This window comes from Capra hircus, chromosome 3 (assembly GCF_001704415.2).
Source record: "Capra hircus breed San Clemente chromosome 3, ASM170441v1, whole genome shotgun sequence".
In the NCBI taxonomy this organism is placed as follows: domain Eukaryota; kingdom Metazoa; phylum Chordata; class Mammalia; order Artiodactyla; family Bovidae; genus Capra; species Capra hircus.
In genome coordinates, this window is record NC_030810.1 from 118,138,685 (window position 1) to 118,163,196 (window position 24,512).

Below are 24,512 nucleotides of genomic sequence, written 5' to 3' on the forward strand. Positions count from 1 at the left end.
TCCTCTGTCCTACTCACCACCAGCTTTGTCAGCATGTCACCTCGCCACTCAGGAGCCTGGCTACAGGGGTTCTCATTTCCTACGGCACCAACCCAGGCTCTTCTGGAGGGGTTCCAAGGCCCTGCCTAATCTGGCTCCACCATACTCTTCCATGGTCTTCCAGTCAGACCAACAAGCTGGACACTGTCACACACACACACTGTTCTTTTAGCTCTGGGTTTCCACTATGCTGGCCTGTGAGTGTCTCTGCTTTCCTAATCCGTCTCACTCCTCTAAGCCCAGCTCTAATCTCACCTCCTCCCTGAAGACTTTGTAAGCGTTCCAGCTCTTTCTTCTTTGAACTCCCAGTACATACACTATAGCATCTAATTGTCTAGTAAAGGTCTGTTCTCTTTCCCTGGCTGGGCCTTGCTGCTGGCTAGACACACCATGTTATGTCCTACACTTCTGGGTATTCCTCAGAGTACCCGGTAAAGTCCTGAGCACTAGGTATGGAAGAGATAACCATTTATTAACTGAATAATCAACATTCAGGGGGTACCTTGCTTCTTTTTCTTATAATTTTGGTTATTGTGGGGGCCAGGAAGAAAGTAAGGGGCAGCTGTGTCCTGCACCCCTTGGCAAGCTTGACATGCATTTCAGGAGATATCTGATACAGCTGTCAGGATCCCATTTGCAGAATGGAGATAATCATTGTCCACAGAAGCATCATTGGGCTGATGGTTTTAATCAGCAAGGAATCAGAGTGGAAGCCCAATAGGAGTGTGGGGCAGGACAGTCTGGAACTCCATTTACCACTGTGGCTTCCTCCAGTGGAGTCACTTGGTGCCAGGGGAGGTGGATGCGGCTTGTCCATCAGCATGCCAGATGAGGGGGCTCCTCCCAAGGGGACAGATGGGATGGAGTAAGGGCCAGGGACACCGGAGACAGAGGGAGGGTACCCGGCTTTTGCTGCCTTCCCTGCTTCATACACTGTGGAGGGAGATGAAGAGCAAGAGAGGTTACATCGTTCCACCCTCCACAACCCTCACACCAAAACTCCTTGAAGATGCGCTGAAGGAAGCTCCTGGATGTATGCGCGGGCGCGGGCTTGCGTGTGTATGTGCGTGTGTTCTACTGGGCCTGACTTGATTCATTGGAAACACTCTCCCCCACTCTCTTGGACTCCTCCAGCAGTGACATAAGGGATTACAGTGTTTAGTAGTACCTGGCAACTGAGTAATTCAGTGGTGCTGGGAGCTGTCACAGCAGCCTCCCCTGTGACAGTAGCAGCCCACTCGTAACCACCCTGAGGCAGTCTGTAGGCCGCCTCAGCCCTCTGTAGGAGGCCTAGCACTGGGACTGCCCAGGGTTTCTTCCAAGAGGATCCTAACCTCTTCTAGAGAGGCAAAGCCAGCAATGGGCTGACACATGGCCCTGCTCTTTGAGTTCAAAAGTACAGCAAATAGCCTGACACCTCACAGAAACTGCTGTGTTCCTAAGGATACTAAAGACACATACTGTGTCTCTCTCCTTCAAGATGTTTATGGCAGGGGTGCCAAACTTAATGCCTATATGGGCTTGGCTAGGGAGGTAAAATTGTGAATCCCCAAATGAGGACTAGTTCCTTTGTGAACCGTTTTGTCATAGGAGTAAATAAAACTCATCTGTGGCTAGAGGGGACCCAAAGGCTGCACTTTGAATATGCTGCTGGTAAAAAGAAGAGCGCTCTGCTTGTGAGAGGCATGGCCAGAGAAAGTTTTCTCTAGTTTGGATGCCCAAGGAGAGGGCAAAATCCTTACCCCACAACCTCACCATCCTGAACCCGCCCTTCCTTTCCTCAATAGTGTTAAAGAGAATTCCAAATGCAGGGGCGGTAAGTGTGGATCAAAAGCATGGAGAGGCGCCTGTGTGTGAGAAGGCAGACAGGAATGGTCATCTCAGGAAGTCAGGGGCTCCCAGCAGAGGACAGTCTGGGATGATCCATTCTGGGGTGGAAGGAAAGGTGGCGGGCAAGGCGCTCAGGGCACACCGCTGTCTGATGGGAAGGTGACGTTTCTTTTGGTCAATCCGTGTCTCCCCATGCGTCACATTACTCACAGGCCTGAGGGCAGCAGCAGGAGTCTGGGCAACACGGGCAGCGGATGTAGCAACAGCAGCTATGAGGGCAGCACTGGCACCAGCAGATCCCCACCAAGACGAAGAAGAGGAAGACTCCCAGGATCACCAGACCAACAAACACCCACTCTGGAAGGATGCACAGAGAAACCCACACTCGCGGCGGCCCCCTGCTGGGGTCGCCCCGTGCCAGAAAGAGTGCGAGCGGCCTGGGGAAGAAGGCACCTTGTAACAGGGTGCAGAGCCCCCAGACTCAGGAGGGGCTCTGAGGCTGAGAGGTGCAGGCCGTCCCAGGGCTGGGGCGTGGAGGGCAGGGACGGTTACCCGGGTCATACTGAGCACACATAATGTCCAATACGAAACGCTGGGAGCAGCTGCAGGGCCCCTTTCCAGGGAAAGGGCTTACCTTATTGATTGTGGTATCAGAAGAGGTAGGGGACAAGAGCAGAGAAATTGTTGGCTAGGGACAGGGACTTTGCTTGCTGAGCTATAAAGTGGTGCTTTCCATGAATACATATATTTTGTAGTCAAGTTAATCTTATCGCTTAATAGTGTAAGTCCTGAGAAAAGTTCTCCATGTCTCTGTGGTCTAAATCAGAACACCCGTAGGCGGCCCAGGTCCCTTACGCAGCCATCTGCTTTCCTTGCTGACCACCTCTTGATACCTTTCCTGTGCGCAGCATCAGAGCTGAGATTAAAACCATTTCCTAGAAAAAAACTAGAGATATAGGCTCTGATTGAGAAATGCTGTCCCTGTCCCCTAAGAATGGTTTGATCACAGGCAGGCTGACCATGCTACATAGCTAGCACAGCCACGGACTACAGTGATTCAGGCCGTGATGACTGGCAAGGCTAATGTGCATATCTGACCACGTTTGTTAACGTCAGCTATTTTCACAGCTCTGCCAGAGAGTGAACATGAATGTAATTCATTTGCCTATCCAACAGATAAAGAGAAAGGAAACAAATTCCATTTGGCTTAGATAAAAAATGATTGTGGCCCTCGAGTGACTTGATGTCATGCTTTTGGGACTTGGCTATAAGACCTAATGTCCTGCTGGGGGCCTGGGACGGACTGGAATGAGCCATGATTTCCTTTCAAAGCAAAAGATTAAAGCAATTCATTTTGATTGAAAACCATCTACCAAAAATCCCTTTGCAACCAACTTCAAGTATACATTATTTTGTTTGAATTTTAGTTATTAAATATTTCTTCAACAAAATAAGACATTCATTTGGATCTTGAGAATACGACATTTTGGTTAGATAAAGGGTTTTGTGATAATGATAAAGTATTTGACCTTTGCTTAGAACATAATTTTCTCAGAGAAAACACACAACTTAGATTTCCTAAGTGTCCCTCTTCACTCACCCAACAGAAACACACTCAAATTAACTAGGTCACCTGTCTTCAGGGCGGGAGTGAGAAGGCCAGAATGTTCTGGAAGAGCTTCTTGCTGAGGACAGTAGACAGTTGAAGGCTTTGGTATTGCCTTTGCACTGACATAGTAACACGATGTGACCTGAGATAGATATGGGCCCTGAGGACTAGAAGAGCTGGGTGCTATGGTTGCTACAACTCGGGTCAGGCAGGCAAGGATTAAAGACTGGCAGGTTGCCTTGGAGAAACAAAAAATGTTAGCCATGAAAGGATTCTTGGAGTCAGAGGCGGGGGTGGAAATTCGGAGGGCCAGGACCAGGTATGAGAAATACAATAACTCTTCCTTGAGACTTGGGGATGCAACATCTAGTTTGAAGCAATGCAGTGTAACACTGTGGGGTTTTTTTGTGATGAAAAAATGAGTACAAATTGACTGAACTCTGGATAAGGCGGATCACAAAGAAATGTCTATTTGTGATCTTGGGATCGACATCAGTAAGAAGAATGTCTGTATTTGGGTTAACCAGCTAATGGGGAAGGATCTGGAGATTTCACAGAAGAGTGAAGCTCAACTGTGAGGACTCTGGATATTTCTTAGAACTTGAATCAAGTCTAAAACAATCACCAGGATTAGTTTGTATCTTTCTGTTGCTCTCAATTATTAGCTCTTAACCCTTTGGCAGAAGCCCTCCAAAGCAAAACTGAATCTCACCGTTTTCTACTTTCTGTTTGGATATGTCCTCTCCCGTAGTTCATTCTCGTTTCTCTCTGGGCTCCTTCCATGATGGACTATAGTGCAGCATCAAACTACTGCTGGCTTGTCCAGCTGATATGTTCAATGGAAGCTACATAAAAAGATAGTGGTGTGCATTTGGTGCAGGTGTCCTTGACAGGGTCCATGGACCCCAGGGATTTAGGAGGCCAAAAAGTCCTAAATTGCTTTGTTATTGCTTTGTAATTGCTTTGTTATTGTATACAAAGCAATATGCTGCTGCTGCTGCTGCTGCTACTAACTTGCTTCAGTCGTGTCTGACTCTGTGCGACCCCATAGACGGCAGCCTACCAGGCTCCCCTGTCCCTGGGATTCTCCAGGCAAGAACACTGGAGTGGGTTGCCATTTCCTTCTCCAGTGCATGAAAGTGAAAAGTGAAAGTGAAGTCGCTCAGTTGTGTCCAACTCTTCACGACCCCATGGACTGTAGCCCACCAGGCTCCTCCATCTATGGGATTTTCCAAGCAAGAGTACTGGACTGGGGTGCCATTGCTTCTCCGAAAGCAATATAGATTGTATACAAAGCAATATAGACCTGTAAATGTGTACTTTTGAGGGTAGGAGGGGTACATAGCGTTCATAAGGTTTGAAAAAATGTTTTGATAAAGTTATAAAAGGCAATTCCAAGTAACATGGTTGTACAATAATGAATGGGTAAACATTAAACTTGGGCTTCCCTGATAGCTCAGCTGGTACAAAATCTGCCTGCAATGCAGATCCCGGTTTGATTCCTGGGTCGGGAGAAGAGATAGGCTACCCACTCCAGTATTCTTGGGCTTCCTTTGTGGCTCAGCTGGTAAGAATCCGCCTGCAGTGCGGGAGACCTGGGTTCAATCCCTGGGTTGGGAAGATCCCCTGGAGAAGGGAAAGGCTACCCACTCCAGTATTCTGGCCTGGAGAATTCCATGGACTAATAGTCCATGGGGTCACAAAGAGTTGGACATGACTGAGCAACTTCCACTTTCACTTTCAGACATGAAACTTAGGGAACAAGAATGCAGATAAATAGCAACTCCATTAAAGACACAGCAACTGGGTGCAACCAAGATACTGAGACTGTCACAGGGCCTATGCAACTGACACAGAAGGACTGGGTCCCATCTCAGCCTGTTTTTAACTACCATTATTCTTTTAGGGCCTAGTAACAGAAGAAATACAATTTGAAGGCTCTTCCAATGGGCTTAGTTCATCCTGGAAAATACCACAGACATATATAGACAAATGTGCAAATAAGTTAAAGGAGCAATTAGTAACTAATGCAGAAGCAAGACAGATGGAGGGATAGCAAATTAAGCAAATACAGAGTTAAATGACTGAATACCTGGCATAATCTCCACAGCAAAACTGGGCAAGAGATCAGCAAGCAGCCCTGTTCTGCCTAGAAGAGGTGGAAGGAAAAGAAGAAAAGCAGTTACTCCAAAGGCAAATACAGCCTGAAGCCTGGCTTCAGTTGGTACCATCCCTACATGGGGCCACTGATCCCTGCTCTTTGAGTGATGAAAAGCACATCAGCAAGGCTGGGCTCAGTCAAGACAATGGCCTTCTCCATCAATCTGCGGCAGCCATTTAGGAGAACTCTGCACCTAAACCAGGCAGAAGCAGATACAGAACTTTCTTTCCAATTATTACAGAAGGAGGAGATCTTTGCTTCAAATACAGAAACATCCTGCTTGGCACATACCATCTCCATTCATTTATACATGCACATATTTTATTGGAAAGTCAAAAACATCTGTATCTAAATGGTCAACCTATATCTTCACACATCTATATACAGCCCCATGTCCATATAAAAACAAAAGTACAGGCTTGGTTTTAACTTAGAATTATCTCCCTCCAAGATTCTATTTATAGACTAAAGATATGTCAATGATTATAATTTTCAAAGGGAAGGAAAAGATACAGCTAGATCAGTTACACATTCTTCAACATTCCTTCTGGATTCAGAAACACTCTGTACAATGTATATGGTACGGCTCTTCCATATGGCACCCACAGCTGGTGTGGTATGGGACCAAGTGCCTTCTGCATGATATAGCACAGAAACTTAACGGCTGGTGTCAGAACAGGTGCCGCTCAGGACTCTGGGAAGCAAAGAGCTGTGCAAGAAACAGCACCCTGGAAGATGTGGGGAAGGAGATTAGTCTTAAAAAAAAAAAACTGGCCTGATTTATACAGAAAGAAGGGCTGAATCTTCCACCATGTTCTCATATCCAGGTAAATGCAAAGGCCAGGACAGAACTTCTGCCCCTACCAGGTTCTATCACATGCAGCCTTGTTAAGAAACAAGTTCTACTAGGTAACAACTAGCAAACTTAACTCATTTCAGACTTGTGGCAGCAAAGGTCACTATGATTCCTAAGCCTGCAACTGAATCTGACTTCATTTATGGGCATGACATATGCCTATAGAATAGCTCTGTCCAGTAGAAATTAATGTGAGTAACTGGCAATTTTAGCATTTCCAGTAATAATAGCATTAAAATAGCACTTTTTTTTTTAAAGTTGAAATTAGTTCTCCCTCTGGAAGAGCCTAGCATTGGATCCTGCTGGGGGGTCCCAGCCTCATGTCCTTCTGCAGGAGGAGATGGCGGATCCTTGGAACAAATGCATTGGTTATGCAGTAACCCTAGCAAGTTAAGCTGGAGAGGTGGTTAATGAAGCTCTAAGAAATGAAACAAATGCTATGATTAAAAGCTCTCTAGTTGATTTGGTAACTGCTACTGGCTTCACTCGTGACTCAAATGGTAAAGAATCCGCCTGCCAATGCAGGAGACCCAATTTCGATTACTGGGTTGGGAAGATGCCCTGGAGGAGGAAATGACAATCGACTCCAGCATTCTTGCCTGGAAAATCCCACGGACAGAGGAGCCTAGCAGGCTACAGTCCATGTAATTGCAAAGAGTCAGACATGACTGAGCAACTAACACAAACATACACTGATCATAAAGTTGAAAAAATGTTTACCTCTTCCATAAAGGAAAAGTATCTGTGGTGTTGCAGAGACTCCTGAGAGTCCGTTGGACTGCAAGGAGAGCCAACCAGTCAATCCTAAAGGAAATCAGTCCTGAATATTCATTGGAAGGACTGATGCTGAAGCTGAAACTCCAATACTTTGGCCACCTGATGTGAAGAACTGACTCACTGGAAAAGACCCTGATGATGGGAAAGATTCAAGGCAGGAGAAGGGGACAACAGAAGATGAGATGGTTGGATGGCATCACCAACTCGATGGACATGAGTTTGAGCAAGCTCCGAGAGTTGGTGATGGACAGAGAAGCCTGGCGTGCTACAGTCCATGGGGCAGCAAAGAGCTGGACATGACTGAGCGATTGAACTGAACTGATATATCTCACAGTTTCATTGGTGAGTAATCTGTGTCAGTTGGGGAAAAAAGGTGTCTTAACTGACTATCCTACATGGATCATTGACCCTATTGATGGAACAACTAACTTTGTACATGGGTGCATACTAAGTCATTTCAGTTCAGTTCAGTTCAGTCGCTCAGTCGTGTCTGACTCTTTGTGACCCCATGAATCGCAGCACGCCAGGCCTCCCTGTCCATCACCAACGCCCGGAGTTCACTCAGACTCGCGTCCATAGAGTCAGTGATGCCATCCAGCCATCTCATCCTCTGTCGTCCCCTTCTCCTCCTGCCCCCAATCCCTCCCAGCATCAAAGTCCTTTCCAATGAGTCAACTCTTCGCACGAGGTGGCCAAAGTACTGGAGTTTCAGCTTCAGCATCATTCCTTCCAAAGAAATCCCAGGGTTGATCTCCTTCAGAATGGACTGGTTGGATCTCCTTGCAGTCCAAGGGACTCTCAAGAGTCTTCTCCAACACCACAGTTCAAAAGCATCAATTCTTCAGCGCTCAGCCTTCTTCACAGTCCAACTCTCACATCCATACATGACTACTGGAAAAACCATAGCCTTGACTAGACGGACCTTAGTCGGCAAAGTAATGTCTCTGCTTTTGAATATGCTATCTAGGTTGGTCATAACTTTTCTTCCAAGGAGTAAGTGTCTTTTAATTTCAAGGCTGCAATCACCATCTGCAGTGATTTTGGAGCCCCAAAGAAATAAAGTCTGACACTGTTTCCACTGTTTCTCCATCTATTTCCCATGAAGTGATGGGACTGGATGCCATGATCTTCGTTTTCTGAATGTTGAGCTTTAAGCCAACTTTTTCTCTCTCCTCTTTCACTTTCATCAAGAGGCTTTTTAGTTCCTCTTCACTTTCTGCCATAAGGGTGGTGTCATCTGCATATCTGAGGTGATTGATATTTCTCCCAGCACTCTTGATTCCAGTTTGTGCTTCTTCCAGTCCAGGGTTTCTCATGATGTACTCTGCATATAAGTTAAATAAACAGGGTGACAATATACAGCCTTGACGCACTCCTTTTCCTATTTGGAACCAGTCTGTTGTTCCATGTCCAGTTCTAACTGTTGCTTCCTGATCTGCATACAAATTTCTCTAGAGGCAGGTCAGGTGGTCTGGTATTCCCATCTCTTTCAGAATTTTCCACAGTTGATTGTGATCCACACAGTCAAAGGCTTTGGCATAGTCAATAAAGCAGAAATAGATGTTTTTCTGGAACTCTCTTGCTTTTTCCATGATCCAGCGGATGTTGGCAATTTGATCTCTGGTTCCTCTGCCTTTTCTAAAGCCAGCTAGAACATCAGGAAGTTCACGTTTCACGTATTGCTGAAGCCTGGCTTGGAGAGTTTTGAGCATTACTTTACTAGCATGTAGGATGAGTGCAATTGTGTGGTAGTCTGAGGATTCCTTGGCATTGCCTTTCTTTGGGATTGGAATGAAAACTGACCTTTTCCAGTCCTGTGGCCACTGCTGAGTTTTCCAAATTGGCTGGCATATTGAGTGCAGCACTTTCAAAACATCATCTTTCAGGATTTGAAATAGCTCAGCTGGAATTCCATCACCTCCACTAGCTTTGTTCGTAGTGATGCTTTCTAAGGCCCACTTGACGTCACATTCCAGGATGTCTGGCTCTAGGTGAGTGATCACACCATCGTGATTATCTGGGTCATGAAGATCCTTTTTGTACAATTCTTCTGTGTATTCTTGTCACCTCTTCTTAATATCTTCTGCTTCTGTTAGGTCCATACCATTTCTGTCCTTTATTGTGCCCATCTTTGCATGAAATGTTCCCTTGGTATCTCTAATTTTCTTGAGGAGATCTCTAGTCTTTCCCATTCTGTTCTTTTCCTCTATTTCTTTGCATTGATTGCTGAAGAAGGCTTTCTTATCACTTCTTGCTATTCTTTGGAACTCTGCATTCAGATGCTTATATCTTTCCTTTTCTCCTTTGTTTTGCGCCTCTCTTCTTTTCACAGCTATTTGTAAGGCCTCCCCAGACAGCCATTTTGCTTTTTTGCATTTCTTTTCCATGGGGATGGTCTTGATCCCTGTCTCCTGTACAATGTCATGAACCTCATTCCATAGTTCATCGGGTACTCTATCTATTAGATCTAGGCCCTTAAATCTATTTCTCACTTCCACTGTATAATCATAAGGGATTTGATTTAGGTCATACCTGAATGGTCTAGCGGTTTTCCCTGCTTTCTTCAATTTAAGTCTGAATTTGATAATAAGGAGCCACAGTCAGCTCCTGGTCTTGTTTTTGTTGACTGTATAGAGCTTCTCCATCTTTGGCTGCAAAGAATATAATCAATCTGATTTCGGTGTTGACCATCTGGTGATGTCCATGTATAGAGTCTTCTCTTGTGTTGTTGGAAGAGGGTGTTTGCTATGACCAGTGCATTTTCTTGGCAAAACTCTATTAGTCTTTGCCCTGCTTCATTCCGTATTCCAAGGCCAAGTTTGCTTGTTACTCCAGGTTTTCCTTGACTTCCTACTTTTGCATTCCAGTCCCCTATAATGAAAAGGACACCTTTTTTGAGTGTTAGTTCTAAAAGGTCTTCATAGAACCGTTCAACTTCAGCTTCTTCAGCGTCACTGGTTGGGGCATAGACTTGGATTACTGTGATATTGAATGGTTTGCCTTGGAGATGAACAGACATCATTCTGTCGTTTTTGAGATTGCATCCAAGTACTGCATTTCGGACTCTTCTGTTCACCATGATGGCTACTCCATTTCTTCTGAGAGATTCCTGCCCGCAGTAGTAGATATAATGGTCATCTGAATTAAATTCACCTTCCAGTCCATTTTAGTTCACTGATTCAGAGAATGTTGACGTTCACTCTTGCCATCTCCTGTTTGACCACTTCTAATTTGCCTTGATTCATGGACCTGACATTCCAGGTTCCTATGCAATATTGCTCTTTACAGCATCGGACCTTGCTTCTATCACCAGTCACATCCACAGCTGGGTATTGTTTTTGCTTTGGCTCCATCCCTTCATTCTTTCTGGAGTTATTTCTCCACTGACCTCCAGTAGCATACTGGGCACCTATTGACCTGGGGAGTACCTCTTTCAGTATCCTATCATTTTATCCTAGTCATTTCAGTTATGTCCAAGTCTTTGAGACTCTATGCACTGTAGCCTGCCAGGCTCCTCTGTTCATGGGATTCTCCAGGCAAGAATCTTAGAGTGGGTTTCCATTCCCTTTTCCAGGGGATCTTCCTGATCCAGGGATCAAACCTGCATCTCTTGTCTCCTGCATTGGCAGGCTGGCTGTTTATCACTAGTGCCACCTGGGAAGCCCCAACTTTGTACATAGGTATGTTTTAAAATTTTTAATATTGTAATTACTGTTTGTGTATTAACTGAATGGACTGTTCGATATGTTTTTCACAAGCACATATACTTTAGAGACTTTTGTAATTCGTAAAGGAAAATGTGCTATGCATAATTTTCATCAGCTCTGGAAGAGATGAATTATTAATGTTGTAGACTTATCTCGTATGGTGAAGTGCTCAGTTCACCATTCTTTTTCTCACTGTTGAAACCACATAAAAATGTATGCAAGCAACGCTGCTGCTTTGAGATCAAGTAAGGAACTAATAAACTCAGTATGGAGAGTTGTCTCTCCTAGATCAATCTAGGACAGAAAGAAGTTAAGAGAGTGTGGATTTTAGAATGTGTGACCTTATGACCTTAGACAAGTTATTTAATCTTTCTAAGCCTCAGTTTTGTTTTTTAAATTTTATAAAATGGGCATATTCATGGTACCTGCCTCATAGAATTGTTGATAGGACTCAATAAGTTGTACAATTATTATATATATTATATATGTGTGTGTGTGTGTGTGTGTGTGTATATATATATATATATATATATATATATATATATATGTATATATATAAAATATAGTGCCTGGCACAAAGTAAAAGGTGAAAGTGTTAGTTGCTCAGTTGTGTCTAACTCTGCATCTCCATGGACTATAACAGGACAGGCTCCACTGTCCATGGAATTCTCCAGGCAATAATACTGGAGTGGATAGCCATTACCTTCTCCTGGGTATCTTCCTAACCCAAGGATTAAACCTGGTTCTCCTGCACTGCAGTCAGATTCTTTACCATCTGAGCCACCAGGGCCTGGCACAAAATAAATATATAATTCAGGATATATTGAAGGAAGCCTGATCGAATTTCCAGGGAGAATTCAAATGATTAGCCTAGTTTGGTGGGATGACACATTGTTATTATATCTTTACTAACAGAATTTTTAAAGCCATAAAGCTAAGATATAGAATCTATACATGATGGAATGTTAATGAGGAAAGATGCTTGTAACATCATATAACATAGAGATTATAATACAGTGTATAGTATGATCCCATTTTTGTTAAAGTTAAAACTGTACTCATGGAATTCAACATTTAAAAGGTATAAAATGGCAGGCAGTGCCAAGTGGGCCTCTCGCTTCTGACCCCAGCTTCTCAGGACCCATCTCTAGAGGTGACCATTGTTATGAGTTTCTGTGAATCCTTGCAGAGACGTCTCATGCCTGTAGAAGCATCCTGTATGTATGCATCTGCACATCCTATCCACCCTACCCCCCACCATTTAGGGAAAGGGTTGCATACTGTACACATAGGGGAGGAGGGATGAAACAATTCATATGAAAAACTTTGTAAACAGTTATATTATGGAAAAATGTGTTTGTTGAAAGTAAGTTCTATCTTGGTAAATTTGTGTTTTGTTTGAAAGATTTCCTTTGGTAGCTGTTTCAATTGGCTTTGTTGTAAATAAAAAGGTATGTTGTTTAAATTTAAAAAAAATGAAATTAGCTTCATAATAGTTTCACTTATATCAATGTAGCCAAAATATTAACACTTCAAAGGCTCAGTGGCCACACATCACTATTACAAAGCACAACTCCAGGTGTCTGGTCTCTCTGGCTCACTTAGAAGACAACTTTTCCTCTTAAGCTGTGTTAAAGAAAAGGTTACCCATGTATGTGGCTTATATGTTGAGTCTAAAGTACACAGTTGGTCACTGATCCTCTCCTCTATCAAATCACTCCACAGAAAAGCAGCTCTGACAAAAGTCGAAGAAAAGAGAAGCTCTTCCAGGACTAGAGGAAGACGTTGCAGCAGAGGCAAGGCACAAGGGAGTCGGGTGAGAGGACTCTGCTCACTTTATTTTTCTTGGCTCTCTTCAACTATACCAGGCCAGTGTAGCGAAATGTGTCCCAGTCATGTCTCCTGCATGTCCCACATTTGAAAAGTTAATCAGGACCTGAGTACATTCCCAGGAAAATGAAGCATGGACTGGGCCACTAGGTTAGCTCTGTTTTAGGTTTTGGCAAGAAGGGTTTTTCCTTCTTTCTATCTTCCTTCTTGTGCAGCTGACATGGTAAGAGCAGTCTGCTGCTTGCAAAGACAAGTGGGGGCCAAATAGGTCACTGGAAAATGGCATCTTGAAGGAGAGTTCTCTGACTAGCCTCTGGCCTCAGCCTTCATGAAAGGCTGAAAGGTAACGGTAAAGCTTACATGTGGTCCAGTCCAGTTCCCTATGAGAGACACAGATATGGGACTAAAGTCCAAGCAAGTGATGAAGAGCATCCATTGGTCTCATATGGAGTGTTCTGTGGACAAATATTTCTTGGAAATCAACAAGGTAATAGACAGGTGATCAAGGATTTGGGGATTTAGGATCTTAGACATCTCTTAAAGGAATAATTAGTATTAATTACCAGGCAACAGCCTATGATCAAAAAGTCAATATACTTTGCTTTTTATCAAGACAGTTATCAGATACTTAAGGGGTTTTTTAAATATGGACAATTAGCACTTCTAAATATATCTCTTATGTCTAGTAAAATGAGACATTTATTGTGTTTACTCTCTAGTTCTCAAGCCTACCAATGTTTTAAACACCCTTTTATGTGCTATAGCCCAAATCATTAATTACATTTATAATAGAAATGTTACCGATGATACAAGCTATTGATTTGTGTACAATTTCTCACAGAAGATTAGCTACTTGATAATCATTAACTATATAAAATCATTAACTATTATATAACTGTTATACAGAGCATGTTCTATTGGAGAAAGTAGTAGACTGGGAATCAGGGTAATAAAGGCAGCTTTGCCAAGAGTTTACTTGCAGACCGTTAACAGGCAAATTCCTTCCTCTTTCTAGGATTCAGTTTTCTCATTAGTCAAGTGAAATAGTTGAAGGAAGAGATCCATAAATAGGGAGACCTTACATCTTGGTTTGTCTAGGACAGTCCTGGTTTATGCCTGGTGTGATTATTAAGAACCCCCCTTTTTAATTTCAAAGTCTTCTAATTTGGACAATTATTTATATGGCCCCCCATCCATAATATTTTTTGCTCTCAAATCTGATATTTAGTGATTAGAGTTGCAAACTCAACTCTGTATATTTATATGGACCAGTAGGTAATGCAAACAAGTGCAGCTGCCCTTCTGTAATACAACCAACAGCAGTTAAGGGTATGGCAAACAGCATATTGTGTCTGCAGGGGCTGCTCCTACCCACCTCTAGGCAATTGTTACCTCACAGAAATGTGTCTTCAAGGTTGCAAATCTCCCTGTTTTTCAAGATTAGCCAGACCTCAGATTTTTACGTAAAAAATCCCAATTTTCAGATGTTGCCAACTGATTCATAAATTGTTAAAAAGCATTGGGCAAGCCATACAAAATGTTTGGGGGCTATAAAACCTAGAGATCAAGTTTGCAATCACTGAGGGATATATATGAAAGTGAAAGCCGCTCCAATGTGTCCTACTCTTTGCGACCTCACTGACTACACAGTCCGTGGAATTCTCCAGGCCAGAATACTGGAGTGGGTAGCCTTTCCCTTCTCCAGGGGATCTTCCCAAACCAGGGATCAAACCCAGGTCTCCCACATTGCAGGTGGATTCTCTACCAGCTGAGCCACAAGGGAAGCCCAAGAATACTGGAGTGGGTAGCCTATCCCTCCTCCAGCGCATTTTCCTGACCCAGGAATGGAACCAGGGTCTCCTGCATTACAGGCAGATTCTTTACCAACTGAGCTATCAACACAGATATAATTATGATGGGTAAAACAGAAAAGCTGGGTTTCCCCAAAGACTGTTTAAAACAACATCTTGACGGTGTTCTGACACTACTTCTACACACAGAATGTTAGTGAATATAAGCTCTAGGCACGATGTTCAAATTAAAATCTGAAAGCAACAGTATGACACACCGAATTGCTAGCCCTTATTTCTGGGGAACTGGAATGGGCATCATGAAGAACAATGAAGGGGCTTTCATATTTTTAGATTTTTTTATGGGTAATTAAAAAACTTAGAATAAGAAATATGGACAGGAGGTTCACAAAACTTGTCACTCCAACAGAGAGACATGCATCAGGCTTCTCATTCCCCCTGAAGCAACAGCCAAAAGCTGAAGTTTCAGAAGCCGGTAAAGCCTTCCCATAATGCACCCATGCAGTGTTAGCCCCAGGGTGGTGTGAGTGACAGAATTTGGCAGTAAAGTGGGTAAAATTAAATGTCTTCAAAATTCAGAACATAGCAGGAGTTTGGGGATAGCTGATAATACCACTATGTTATGTCAACAGCAGAGAGAAGAGGGAAAGAGAGAAAAGCTCTCTGGCTTTTACCATGACCTATATTTTCCTGGAGCTTTATACTGAAATCCTATATTTCTGAAAGTCATTTTGCTTTCAGCTTCTTGCTTAACAATTTCTAAGAAATGCTGTTGTCAGTTAGAAATGCTCTAACTTTTCTTCCCATTCTCTTCTATTCTATCACATCCAATGAAGGTTTGATCTTTGAGAGTCTGGACAACTGCAGTAAATACATTCCAGATTTCCACCACACTTTACTAACACCTGTGAATCACTGTCATTCTTCTAGAATTCAGTTAAAGTGTGGCCATTAGAAGTTACTTTAATGTCTAAGAAAAGGATAGAGAACAGACCTCACAAGTAGAAGGCCACCTTTACTCTTTTCAAACCCAGCTCAAGTTATGAGTAGAAAATAGTTTTCATGTAAGCATTCAAACAGTTTTCCCCAAACCTTGCAGAATCCATTATTTTAAAGAAACTTCCACATGAATAGACCAAATGAATCAAGCATACTAATACTAATCAAGCATACGCATGTGCCAGTATCATACCATACCATACCATACCATCAGAAGCTTCACAGCCCAAAACATTCACATATTTTGCGTTGAATGATGAGGGCAGAAAACAATCATTGTGAATAAAATAACTTACAGATTTTAACCATATAATTCCCCATTTCAGCTGTTTTCTGCCACTGACAACTTGAAGTTATCCCCAACTAAACTCTTGGTACATATTCCTGAGAACAAGCTCATTTTTGGAATGTCTCCAATTCATTCATTCAATCAATAAGGAGATGTGTATTGTGCCAGGTGGAGACACAGAGAAGACATGATCCCTATGCTTGAAAGTCACAGGCTTGCCCACGCAGCTTGTCCAACAGTGTGAGGTTAAGAACTCAGCTTTACTTATCTGCTTCTGTGTCATATGACTTACCAAGATCAGAGGACTATCTTCCTGCCAAACTCCATGTTTCCATCAGCTTTTGGGGGGCATTTTTGACATCAGGTTCCCCCTAGTCATGAGGCCTTCCCTCAAGACACAGTCCCTGCCTGGTTTCCCACTCTTTTCCTAGCCATGGCATTATTCTTGCATATTTACAACAGACCATGTCCTAGTAACATCTCCCCAAAGCTGGCTGTACTAAGATAACTAGCTAATGAACTTCTGCCTCTCTCAAATCCATAGCACACACAGTCTGCAAAACTCCGAAACATGTTCTGACAGAGTCCTCTAAGAATACTGCTCTGAGAGGGTGCATCCTCCTCCATGCTCCTGATGACCACTGCACACACCTCCATGAGAACACATCTTGCCTGGAGTGAGTCCTTTGCATGTTCCTACACGAGCAGGATGGAAACCCCTCTGGGGCAGGGCCTGTGTCTGTGCTGCATCCCTAAGAGGCTGCACAAGGAGACTCCTCACCCATCAGGACCTTGACGCTCTCCCAGCAGCAAATCCTCAGTTTTCTATGCTAGACTTCAGATTTACTGCTCACCATAGTGCCTTTTATCCATCCCAGATGAAAATGGGCTCTCAATGAAGATCTGAAGGAACTGCCCATTCATTCAGCACTATGCTGTGTACTGGAGAATATTTAGCAGCCCTGGACTCAGGGCTCAATGTCAGGAAGATCTTCAGGTCACTGACATATCCCCAAATGCCATCTTGCCATCTTGGGGAACTGAAGCACCACCCTACGCCAGGCCTACAAGTTGAAAGCCACCAGGCTAGGGTATTTTCAAGGCAGTCATTACAGAGAGATTCAATATGCTCCCCAAATTGGTTTTTGTCTCTCTTCTTAAAACTTAAATCCAAGTTCTGTTCCAAGCCTTTGAAGTACAATGGAAGGTACAGAAGTTCTAGATGTAGGACAAACTTGTCTTCAGATTTTTAGATCTACTACTTAATTATTTGATTAAGTGATTACAAGACACATTAATAAGTAATAATAAGACACATTATGTTATGCACTGGAACTTATGAAAAGGGAAAAGAGTACTTCCTTTCGTCCACGTGATGCCAAAACTGCTGAATCTCCATCCATTTCTCTGAAATGTACTAACTTGGGAGTCCTCCTTGGGTTTGCCAATATATTATAAAATGAACCTTCTGTTCAGGATAATCTAGAATGTTTTTCTTCCCCAGATCCTTGAGGTTCCCTCCTTTCCCCTTCTGCTTAATGCACATCTGGGCTTCATCACACTTCCAAGCTTTCCTAAGATTCCCTGGATCCATTTTCAGTGATGTACTATATCCACCCCTATTGTCTCAGCTCCTAACCCTCCAGAATGTTTCTCTCCTAAGTCTCTGAGAAGAGCAGATGTTTCTCTCTGGCCCTTTAAAGTGTAAAGTTGTTTCTATAACTATTTGGAATCCCCTCAAATCGGAAATTCCCCAAGGGCACACACATCTCTGTTTTTATTCTATATTCCCATGGCAACCATGCATTCAATATATATAGTTTATGATTATCCATCACAAATGCGGACATAGCTTCTCTTTTATATGTATTTTTAAACTATGTAAGCATTTCATGTGTGTATTTTTTTTCTTCTTGTCCCTCTCATTTTAGTTCACTTCAAATTATAGGGAGTAATTCTGACACTGAATTCTCTCCACAAAATGACTAGTATCAGACCATCTGCAATTAACTGTTAATAAATGCTTCAGGCTTTTTTGGCAGCAGTTGTAAGCTTAGCCTAAGGCACTGACTTCTATTCACACAGAATTCTAGAATCAATAAAATTGATTATATTGATTGAATCAATACAATCAATACAATTCTAGAATTGTATTGCTAGAAAGGATTTCAGAGGTCATCTAATCCATAATCCATTTTATATTTTCAAGAACCTGAGGTTCAGAGAGCTTAGGAATCTTACCCAAAATCACACAGCTGACTAATAATCAAACCAGGAGTAGAACCTGGGTCTACTCACCCGTATTCTTGTATCTTTCGCAATATCTCACTCCGCCTCAAGCTTTGCTTATTCTAAATTTAGAAATGTTAGAAATGTGAAGCATTGGAGAGGGTGTGGAGAAAAGGGAACCCTCTTACACTGTTGGTGGGAATGCAAACTAGTACAGCCACTATGGAGAACAGTGTGGAGATTCCTTAAAAAAACTACAAATAGAACTGCCTTCAGTTCAGTTTAGTTGCTCAGTCGTGTCCGACCCTTTGAGACCCCATGAATCGCAGCACGCCAGGCCTCCCTGTCCATCACTAACTCCTGGAGTTCACTCAGACTCGTGTCCATCAAGTCAGTGATGCCATCCAGCCATCTCATCCTCAGTCATCCCCTTCTCCTCCTGCCCCCAATCCCTCCCAACATCAGAGTCTTTTCCAATGAGTCAACTCTTAGCATGAGGTAGCCAAAGTACTGGAGTTTCAGCTTTAGCATCATTCCTTCCAAAGAAATCCCAGGGTTGATCTCCTTCAGAATGGACTGGTTGGATCTCCTTGCAGTCCAAGGGACTCTCAAGAGTCTTCTCCAACACCACAGTTCAAAAGCATCAGTTCTTCGGTGCTCAGCCTTCTTCACAGTCCAACTCTCACATCCATACATGATCACAGGAAAAACCATAGCCTTGACTAGACGGACCTTAGTCGGCAAAGTAATGTCTCTGCTTTTGAATATGCTATCTAGGTTGGTCATAACTTTTCTTCCAAGGAGGAAGCATCTTTTAATTTCATGGCTGCAGTCACCATCTGCAGTGATTTTGGAGCCCCCCCAAAATAAAGTCTGACACTGTTTCCCCATCTATTTCCCATGAAGTGATGGGACCAGATGCCATGATCTTCGTTTTCTGAATGTTGAGCTTTAAGCCAACTTTTTAACTCTCCTCTTTCACTTTCATCAAGAGGCATTTTAGCTCCTCTTCACTTTCTGCCATAAGGGTGTTGTCATCTGCATGTCCGAGGTTATTGATATTTCTCCTGGCAATCTTGATTCCAGCTTGTGCTTCTTCCAGCCCAGCGTTTCTCATGATGTACTCTGCATATAAGTTAAATAAGCAGGGTGACAATATACAGCCTTAACGTACTCTTTTTCCTATTTGGAACCAGTCTGTTGTTCCATGTCCAGTTCTAACTGTTGCTTCCTGACCTGCATACAGATTTCTCAAGAAGCAGGTTAGGTGGTCTGGTATTCCCATCTCTTTCAGAATTTTCCACAGCAATCCCACTGCTGGGCATACACACCAAAGAAACCAGAAGTGAAAGAGACATGTGTACCCCAATGTTCATCGCAGCACTGTTTATAATAGCCAGGACATGGAAGCAACCTAGATGTCCATCAGCAGACGAGTGGATAAGAAAGCTGTGATACATATACACAATGGAGTATTACTCAGCCATTAAAAAGAATACATTTGAATCAGTTCTAATGAGGTGGATGAAATTGGAGCCTATTATACAGAGTGAAGTAAGCTAGAAAGAAAAACACCAATACAGTATACTAACACATATATATGGAATTTAGAAAGATGGTAATGATGACCCTATATGCGAGACAGCAAAAGAGACACAGATGTAAAGAACAGACTTTTGGACTCTGTGGGAGAGGGAGAGGGTGGGATGATTTGGGAGAATGGCATTGAAACATGTATACTATCATGCAAGAAACAAATCGCTAGTCTAAGTTCAATACAGAATACAGGATGCTTGGGGCTAGTGCACTAGGTTGACCCAGAGAGATGATATGGGGAGGGTGGTGGGAGGGGGGTTCAGGGTTGGGAACTCATGTACACCTGTGGTGGATTCATGTCAATGAATGGCAAAACCAATACAGTGTTGTAAAGTAAAAAAATAAAATATTTTTTAAAAAATGTGAAGCATTTCTAGTCTTTGCAATGAGCAATGCAGAAATCTGTGTTTGTGGTATTATTGCTCTATTTACATAACTCAAGTATAATTTTTGGATTGGAGATGGTTAACAATTCAACACCTTTTAAAGTTGTGACCAGAAAATGATTACTGAATACATAACACAGTATGAGCTAATTAAAAGGTATTCACTGCACTACTATAAACTACCAAAAGTAATAATAAAAATGATTGTGAAGCACTCTGCCTTTGCAAAGTGCTATAGTGATCCAACTCCCTAGTCTTAGAGTGAACAGATGCAAAGGTATTATTAGTAATATAACATGCTCAACTTGGCATGAGATGAAAAGCTGAAGACAGGTAGATTTGACTCCAAAATGACATAGAGGAGGGTGGGATTTAATGGAAGAAGGAAATTGAGTTTCTTGGTGCCCAGTGTGATCTCCTGAGCTCAGTGTGCTCCATCCATCAGACCAGCACAGATACCACAGATGCAAAGGTATCAAAATGGCTAGTTTCCTTAACCAAAAAAGCCCAGGAGGTCCGAGGCTGACCGCAGGGGCACACAGCTTGATAGCCCTTAGATGGTCAGAGCTGGGCCCTTTCCTCCATGGCCAGCCCCCTCTCAGTGCGAGGGGCTTGAGCATGGGGCATTTCCCAGAGCAAACTCAGAGGCACTATCCCCCTGTGAACCAAAACCAGCAGACTCGAATAGCCGCAGCTGGCTCGAGAAAAATGCCGTCACTGTCTCCTGACCGGCTTTCAAGGGCTGCCATTCTTTCTTTCCAGAGCTGAGCCGATTTTTCGGCGACGCCCACTCTCCCGCGGGCCCCCAGCGCCTCCCGTCTGCCGGCCCCGGCCCCGCCCTCACGCGCACCAGCTTAGCGCGTTTGCCGCCGCCCGGGTGCACCGACTACAATGCGCCAAGCGAGCTGACCCAGCTGCCGGGCTCCCGCCCGGGTAACCACGGCAACCGCGGGCTTCAGGAATGCGCACTAATTGAAGGCCCAGTTTCCTCCCACAGTGATGAGCAACAAGTGAAGCAAAAATAGTGAGGCGGGGATAAAGGCTTCGACGGAGGAAGGGGGGAGGGGAGGCAGTCACAGCTCGGGGCCGGGTGGCTGTGGGTGAGGGAGGGCAATGAGTGCCTTCAAGACTTCGTTTGTTCTCTTAACAACCCAGGGCAGTGAAGAGCCTAAACGTCCTTCACCCTTCAGAAATCTTCGCACACATTTCTCAGTGAACAAGTAGTACCGCAAACCACCACCTCTTTGCTGCTGCTGCTAAGTCGCTTCAGTGGTGTCCGACCCTGTGCGACCCCATAGACGGCAGCCCACCGGCTCCCCTGTCCCTGGGATTCTCCAGGCAAGAACACTGGAGTGGGTTGCCATTTCCTTCTCCAATGCATGAAAGTGAAAAGCGAAAGTGAAGTCGCTCAGTCGTGCCCGACTCTTAGCGACCCCATGGACTGCAGCCCACCAGGCTCCTCTGTCCATGGGATTTTCCAGGCAAGAGTACTGGAGTGGGGTGCCACTGCCTTCTCCGCCACCTCTTTGCTTGCTTCTAGTAAATGAATGGAGATGTACACAGCCCTGTCAAAGTGAAAGTGTTAGTTGCTCAGTGGTCTCAGACTCTTGGTGACCGCATGGACTGTAGCCCACCAGGCTCCTCCATCCATGGAATTCTACAGGCAAGAATACTGGAGTGAGTTGTCATTCCCTTCTCCAGGGGATCTTCCCAACCCAGGGTCTCCTGCATTGGTGGGAGCTACCAGGGAAGCTGGTGCACATCCATAGGCTCCCTAATTAGAATGCCTGCTAACATCTTGGGGTCAGCAGGTGAAGGTGAGCTGAAACTAATTTGCTCCCAGCTCCTCTGTTCTGTTCTCTTAAAAAAAAAAAAAAAAAAAAAAAAAACTTCCAGGTGATCATCTCTAAAGATGGGGTGATCATCACACCTGAATGCCTGTTGTCTTGATATAAATTATTTAAAGTCTCCCCTTTTCACTCTCAAGAGTATCCTAATTCGGACAAGAAATTATAAGGTTGTCCTATCTAAAGTCTTTCCAAGTCCATCCAGATCCTAATCCAAGTCTTAGGTGTTCCCCAAACCCTTCCAGCCTTCATCGAGTGGCCTGTATAACCTAATCCTTGTATGTAGGTCAGGTAGCAAACACTGTGTAATTAAATGAGAAACAGGGGCTTTCAACAGCTAACAAAACATAGCAATGAAAAGACTGCATGCTGGGACAGAATACCCTGAAACCCACTAGCAGGAAGATTCCCACGGGGCTGACTAGGGTCACCACTGCACAGCACTGCACAGATGTCATCGGGAAAAACACGAACCTATTAGTAACAGGATCGCCAATTCAGATGGCTCATTACAGCCTCTGCCTATGGAACAGGCTAAAGGAAAATCGGCTCTCTAGGATGAGTCTCAGAACACAGAACTCCCTGCAGGGGGTTCCCTCAGATGAGGGGCAGCACACTGCAGATTAGATGTGGGGGATGGGAAGAAGTAGGAGAAGGAAACTGACCTTTTGTTGTTGCTGTTTAGTCCCTCACTTGTGTCTGACTCTTCGGTGACCCCTAGTCTGTGTAGCTTGCCAGGCTCTTCTGTCCATGGGCTTTCCCAGGCAAGAATACTGGAGTGAATCGCCATTTCCTTCTCCAGGGGATCTTCCCAACCCAAGGATCAAACTTCCCAACCCAAGTCTCCTGCATTGCAGGCGGATTCTTTACTGTTGAGCCACCAGGGAAGCCCCGAGCTGACATTTACTGAGTTTGTGTTCTGTGCTATTTAATCCTCACAATAGGTTTTCCATGTTAACTTTTATTTTTCCTCCCTCATTTTTACAGATAAGGAAACCATGCCTTATCAACAGTGAGTTATTAAAGGTTATATGGCTGCATGGAGTCCACATAAATGTGCCCCCCCAAAGCCCATGCTCTTCACAGTGGACCTTATCCAGTATCCAGATTGACCTTTGACCAAGATCAGGGTTTTTCAACCTTAGCACTGTTCACATGTGGGGACAGAGAATCCTTTGCTGACGGTGGGAGAGCTGTTCTGTGCATTGTGGGATATTCAGCAGTCTCCTTGGTTTCCCCCTGCTAGCTGCCATGGCATCCCACAAGCTGTGACAACCAAAGTGTTCCCAAATATCGCCAAAAATCTGGGGGGCAAAAGCGGCCCCTCTTGTCAATCAGTAGCCTAGACATTTAATATCAATACACTTTTTAACTCTTCTTGTTCTCTCATTGCCTCAGAAATGTAATACTTTTTATCAAAAGATGGTAATTTATATAGGGACAGAACAGTGCCTTTTATTTATTTTGTATCCTCCCTGTGTTAGGGACATAGTATGCAAACAAGACTGGTCAAAAGTTAAATCATAATGCAAATACAAGTCACACATGAAGCAAAACTGACTCCATTCCATGATGCCCATCAAAGAACAGGGTTGTGATTATGCACTAGGGAGGCATGAAGGCCATCAGAGGCTTCTTGCGAAGAGTGAAAGGCATGATCCCCAGTCGTTGGAGCAACCACAAACCCCACTCCACTCCTCAGATGGTAGAAGGCTCACTGACAGCCATTAAACAGAATCAACTTCTTATTGATGCCTGGCTGATTTTTCTGCCTCTTCCTTCTTCTCCACTCCTTCAACACATTACTCTGGTTTTTCTCAAAACCAAGATCAATAGAGGCATGCATGTAGGTAAGCTCAGGGCAGAGTAGGCCAGAATTAAGAGAAAGGGCTGGGAGAAAAGCCAGTGGGTCTGGGGCCTAAAAAGCTCTCTCCCGATATTAGTTCTGTGTCTCTGCTTTCATGGCAGCCAGCACAGTTATCTCGACTCTTCTGGAAATCTGAAGATGGATAGGATAAGGTCCACCTTCCAAGAGGAGTCAACTCTACTTTAAGTCTTTCATTTGAAACAAGATAGTGGAAATATAATCGAGTCTACAAATGAAAATGTAGGAACAGCCTAAATGGAAGATGTTCCAAAGGAGTAACCTCCAGATTTATGGCTAGAGTGTGGCTGTAATTAATTTATTCTCTCCTTTTGGCCAGGAGTAAACTTTTCTTCTCCTCCAATTCTTTTCTCCTCTTCCTCTGTTTGTAAATCTTAGAGAGAAACAGCAGCAGCCACTCTCGGAGATCAAAGTTTTAGCAGGCAACAAAGACCTCTGAGGAGTCTGTTGCCATGGGAACTCTCTGAGCTGAAGCCCTTCTAATCGGCAAATCTCCTTGGTTAGCAGCACAGGCTGGCATCAAGCAAGAGAAGGGGGAGGGGAAGTCCTGGCAACAGGTAATCTTTCTAAACAGCCAGAACTAATGGTGGTGGTGGTGTTGGGGGTGGGGGGCGTGTTAGTACAATGGGATTCAAGTTGAGGCAGCATTGACAGAGAGGTG

General features: G+C 43.8%; 1 protein-coding gene across 1 annotated transcript in view; it reads right to left on the minus strand.

The window, feature by feature from the left end:
- The window catches only part of ILDR2 (immunoglobulin like domain containing receptor 2), a 73,364-nt gene that overhangs the window by 19,541 nt on the left and 29,311 nt on the right, over positions 1-24,512 (minus strand). The window contains exons 4-6 of the mRNA XM_013975217.2: positions 5,571-5,627; positions 2,080-2,226; positions 796-972 (exon numbers count right to left, since the gene is read on the minus strand). Of these exons, the coding sequence (XP_013830671.2) occupies positions 796-972; positions 2,080-2,226; positions 5,571-5,627 (381 nt within the window). The remainder of the gene's footprint in view (positions 1-795; positions 973-2,079; positions 2,227-5,570; positions 5,628-24,512) is intronic.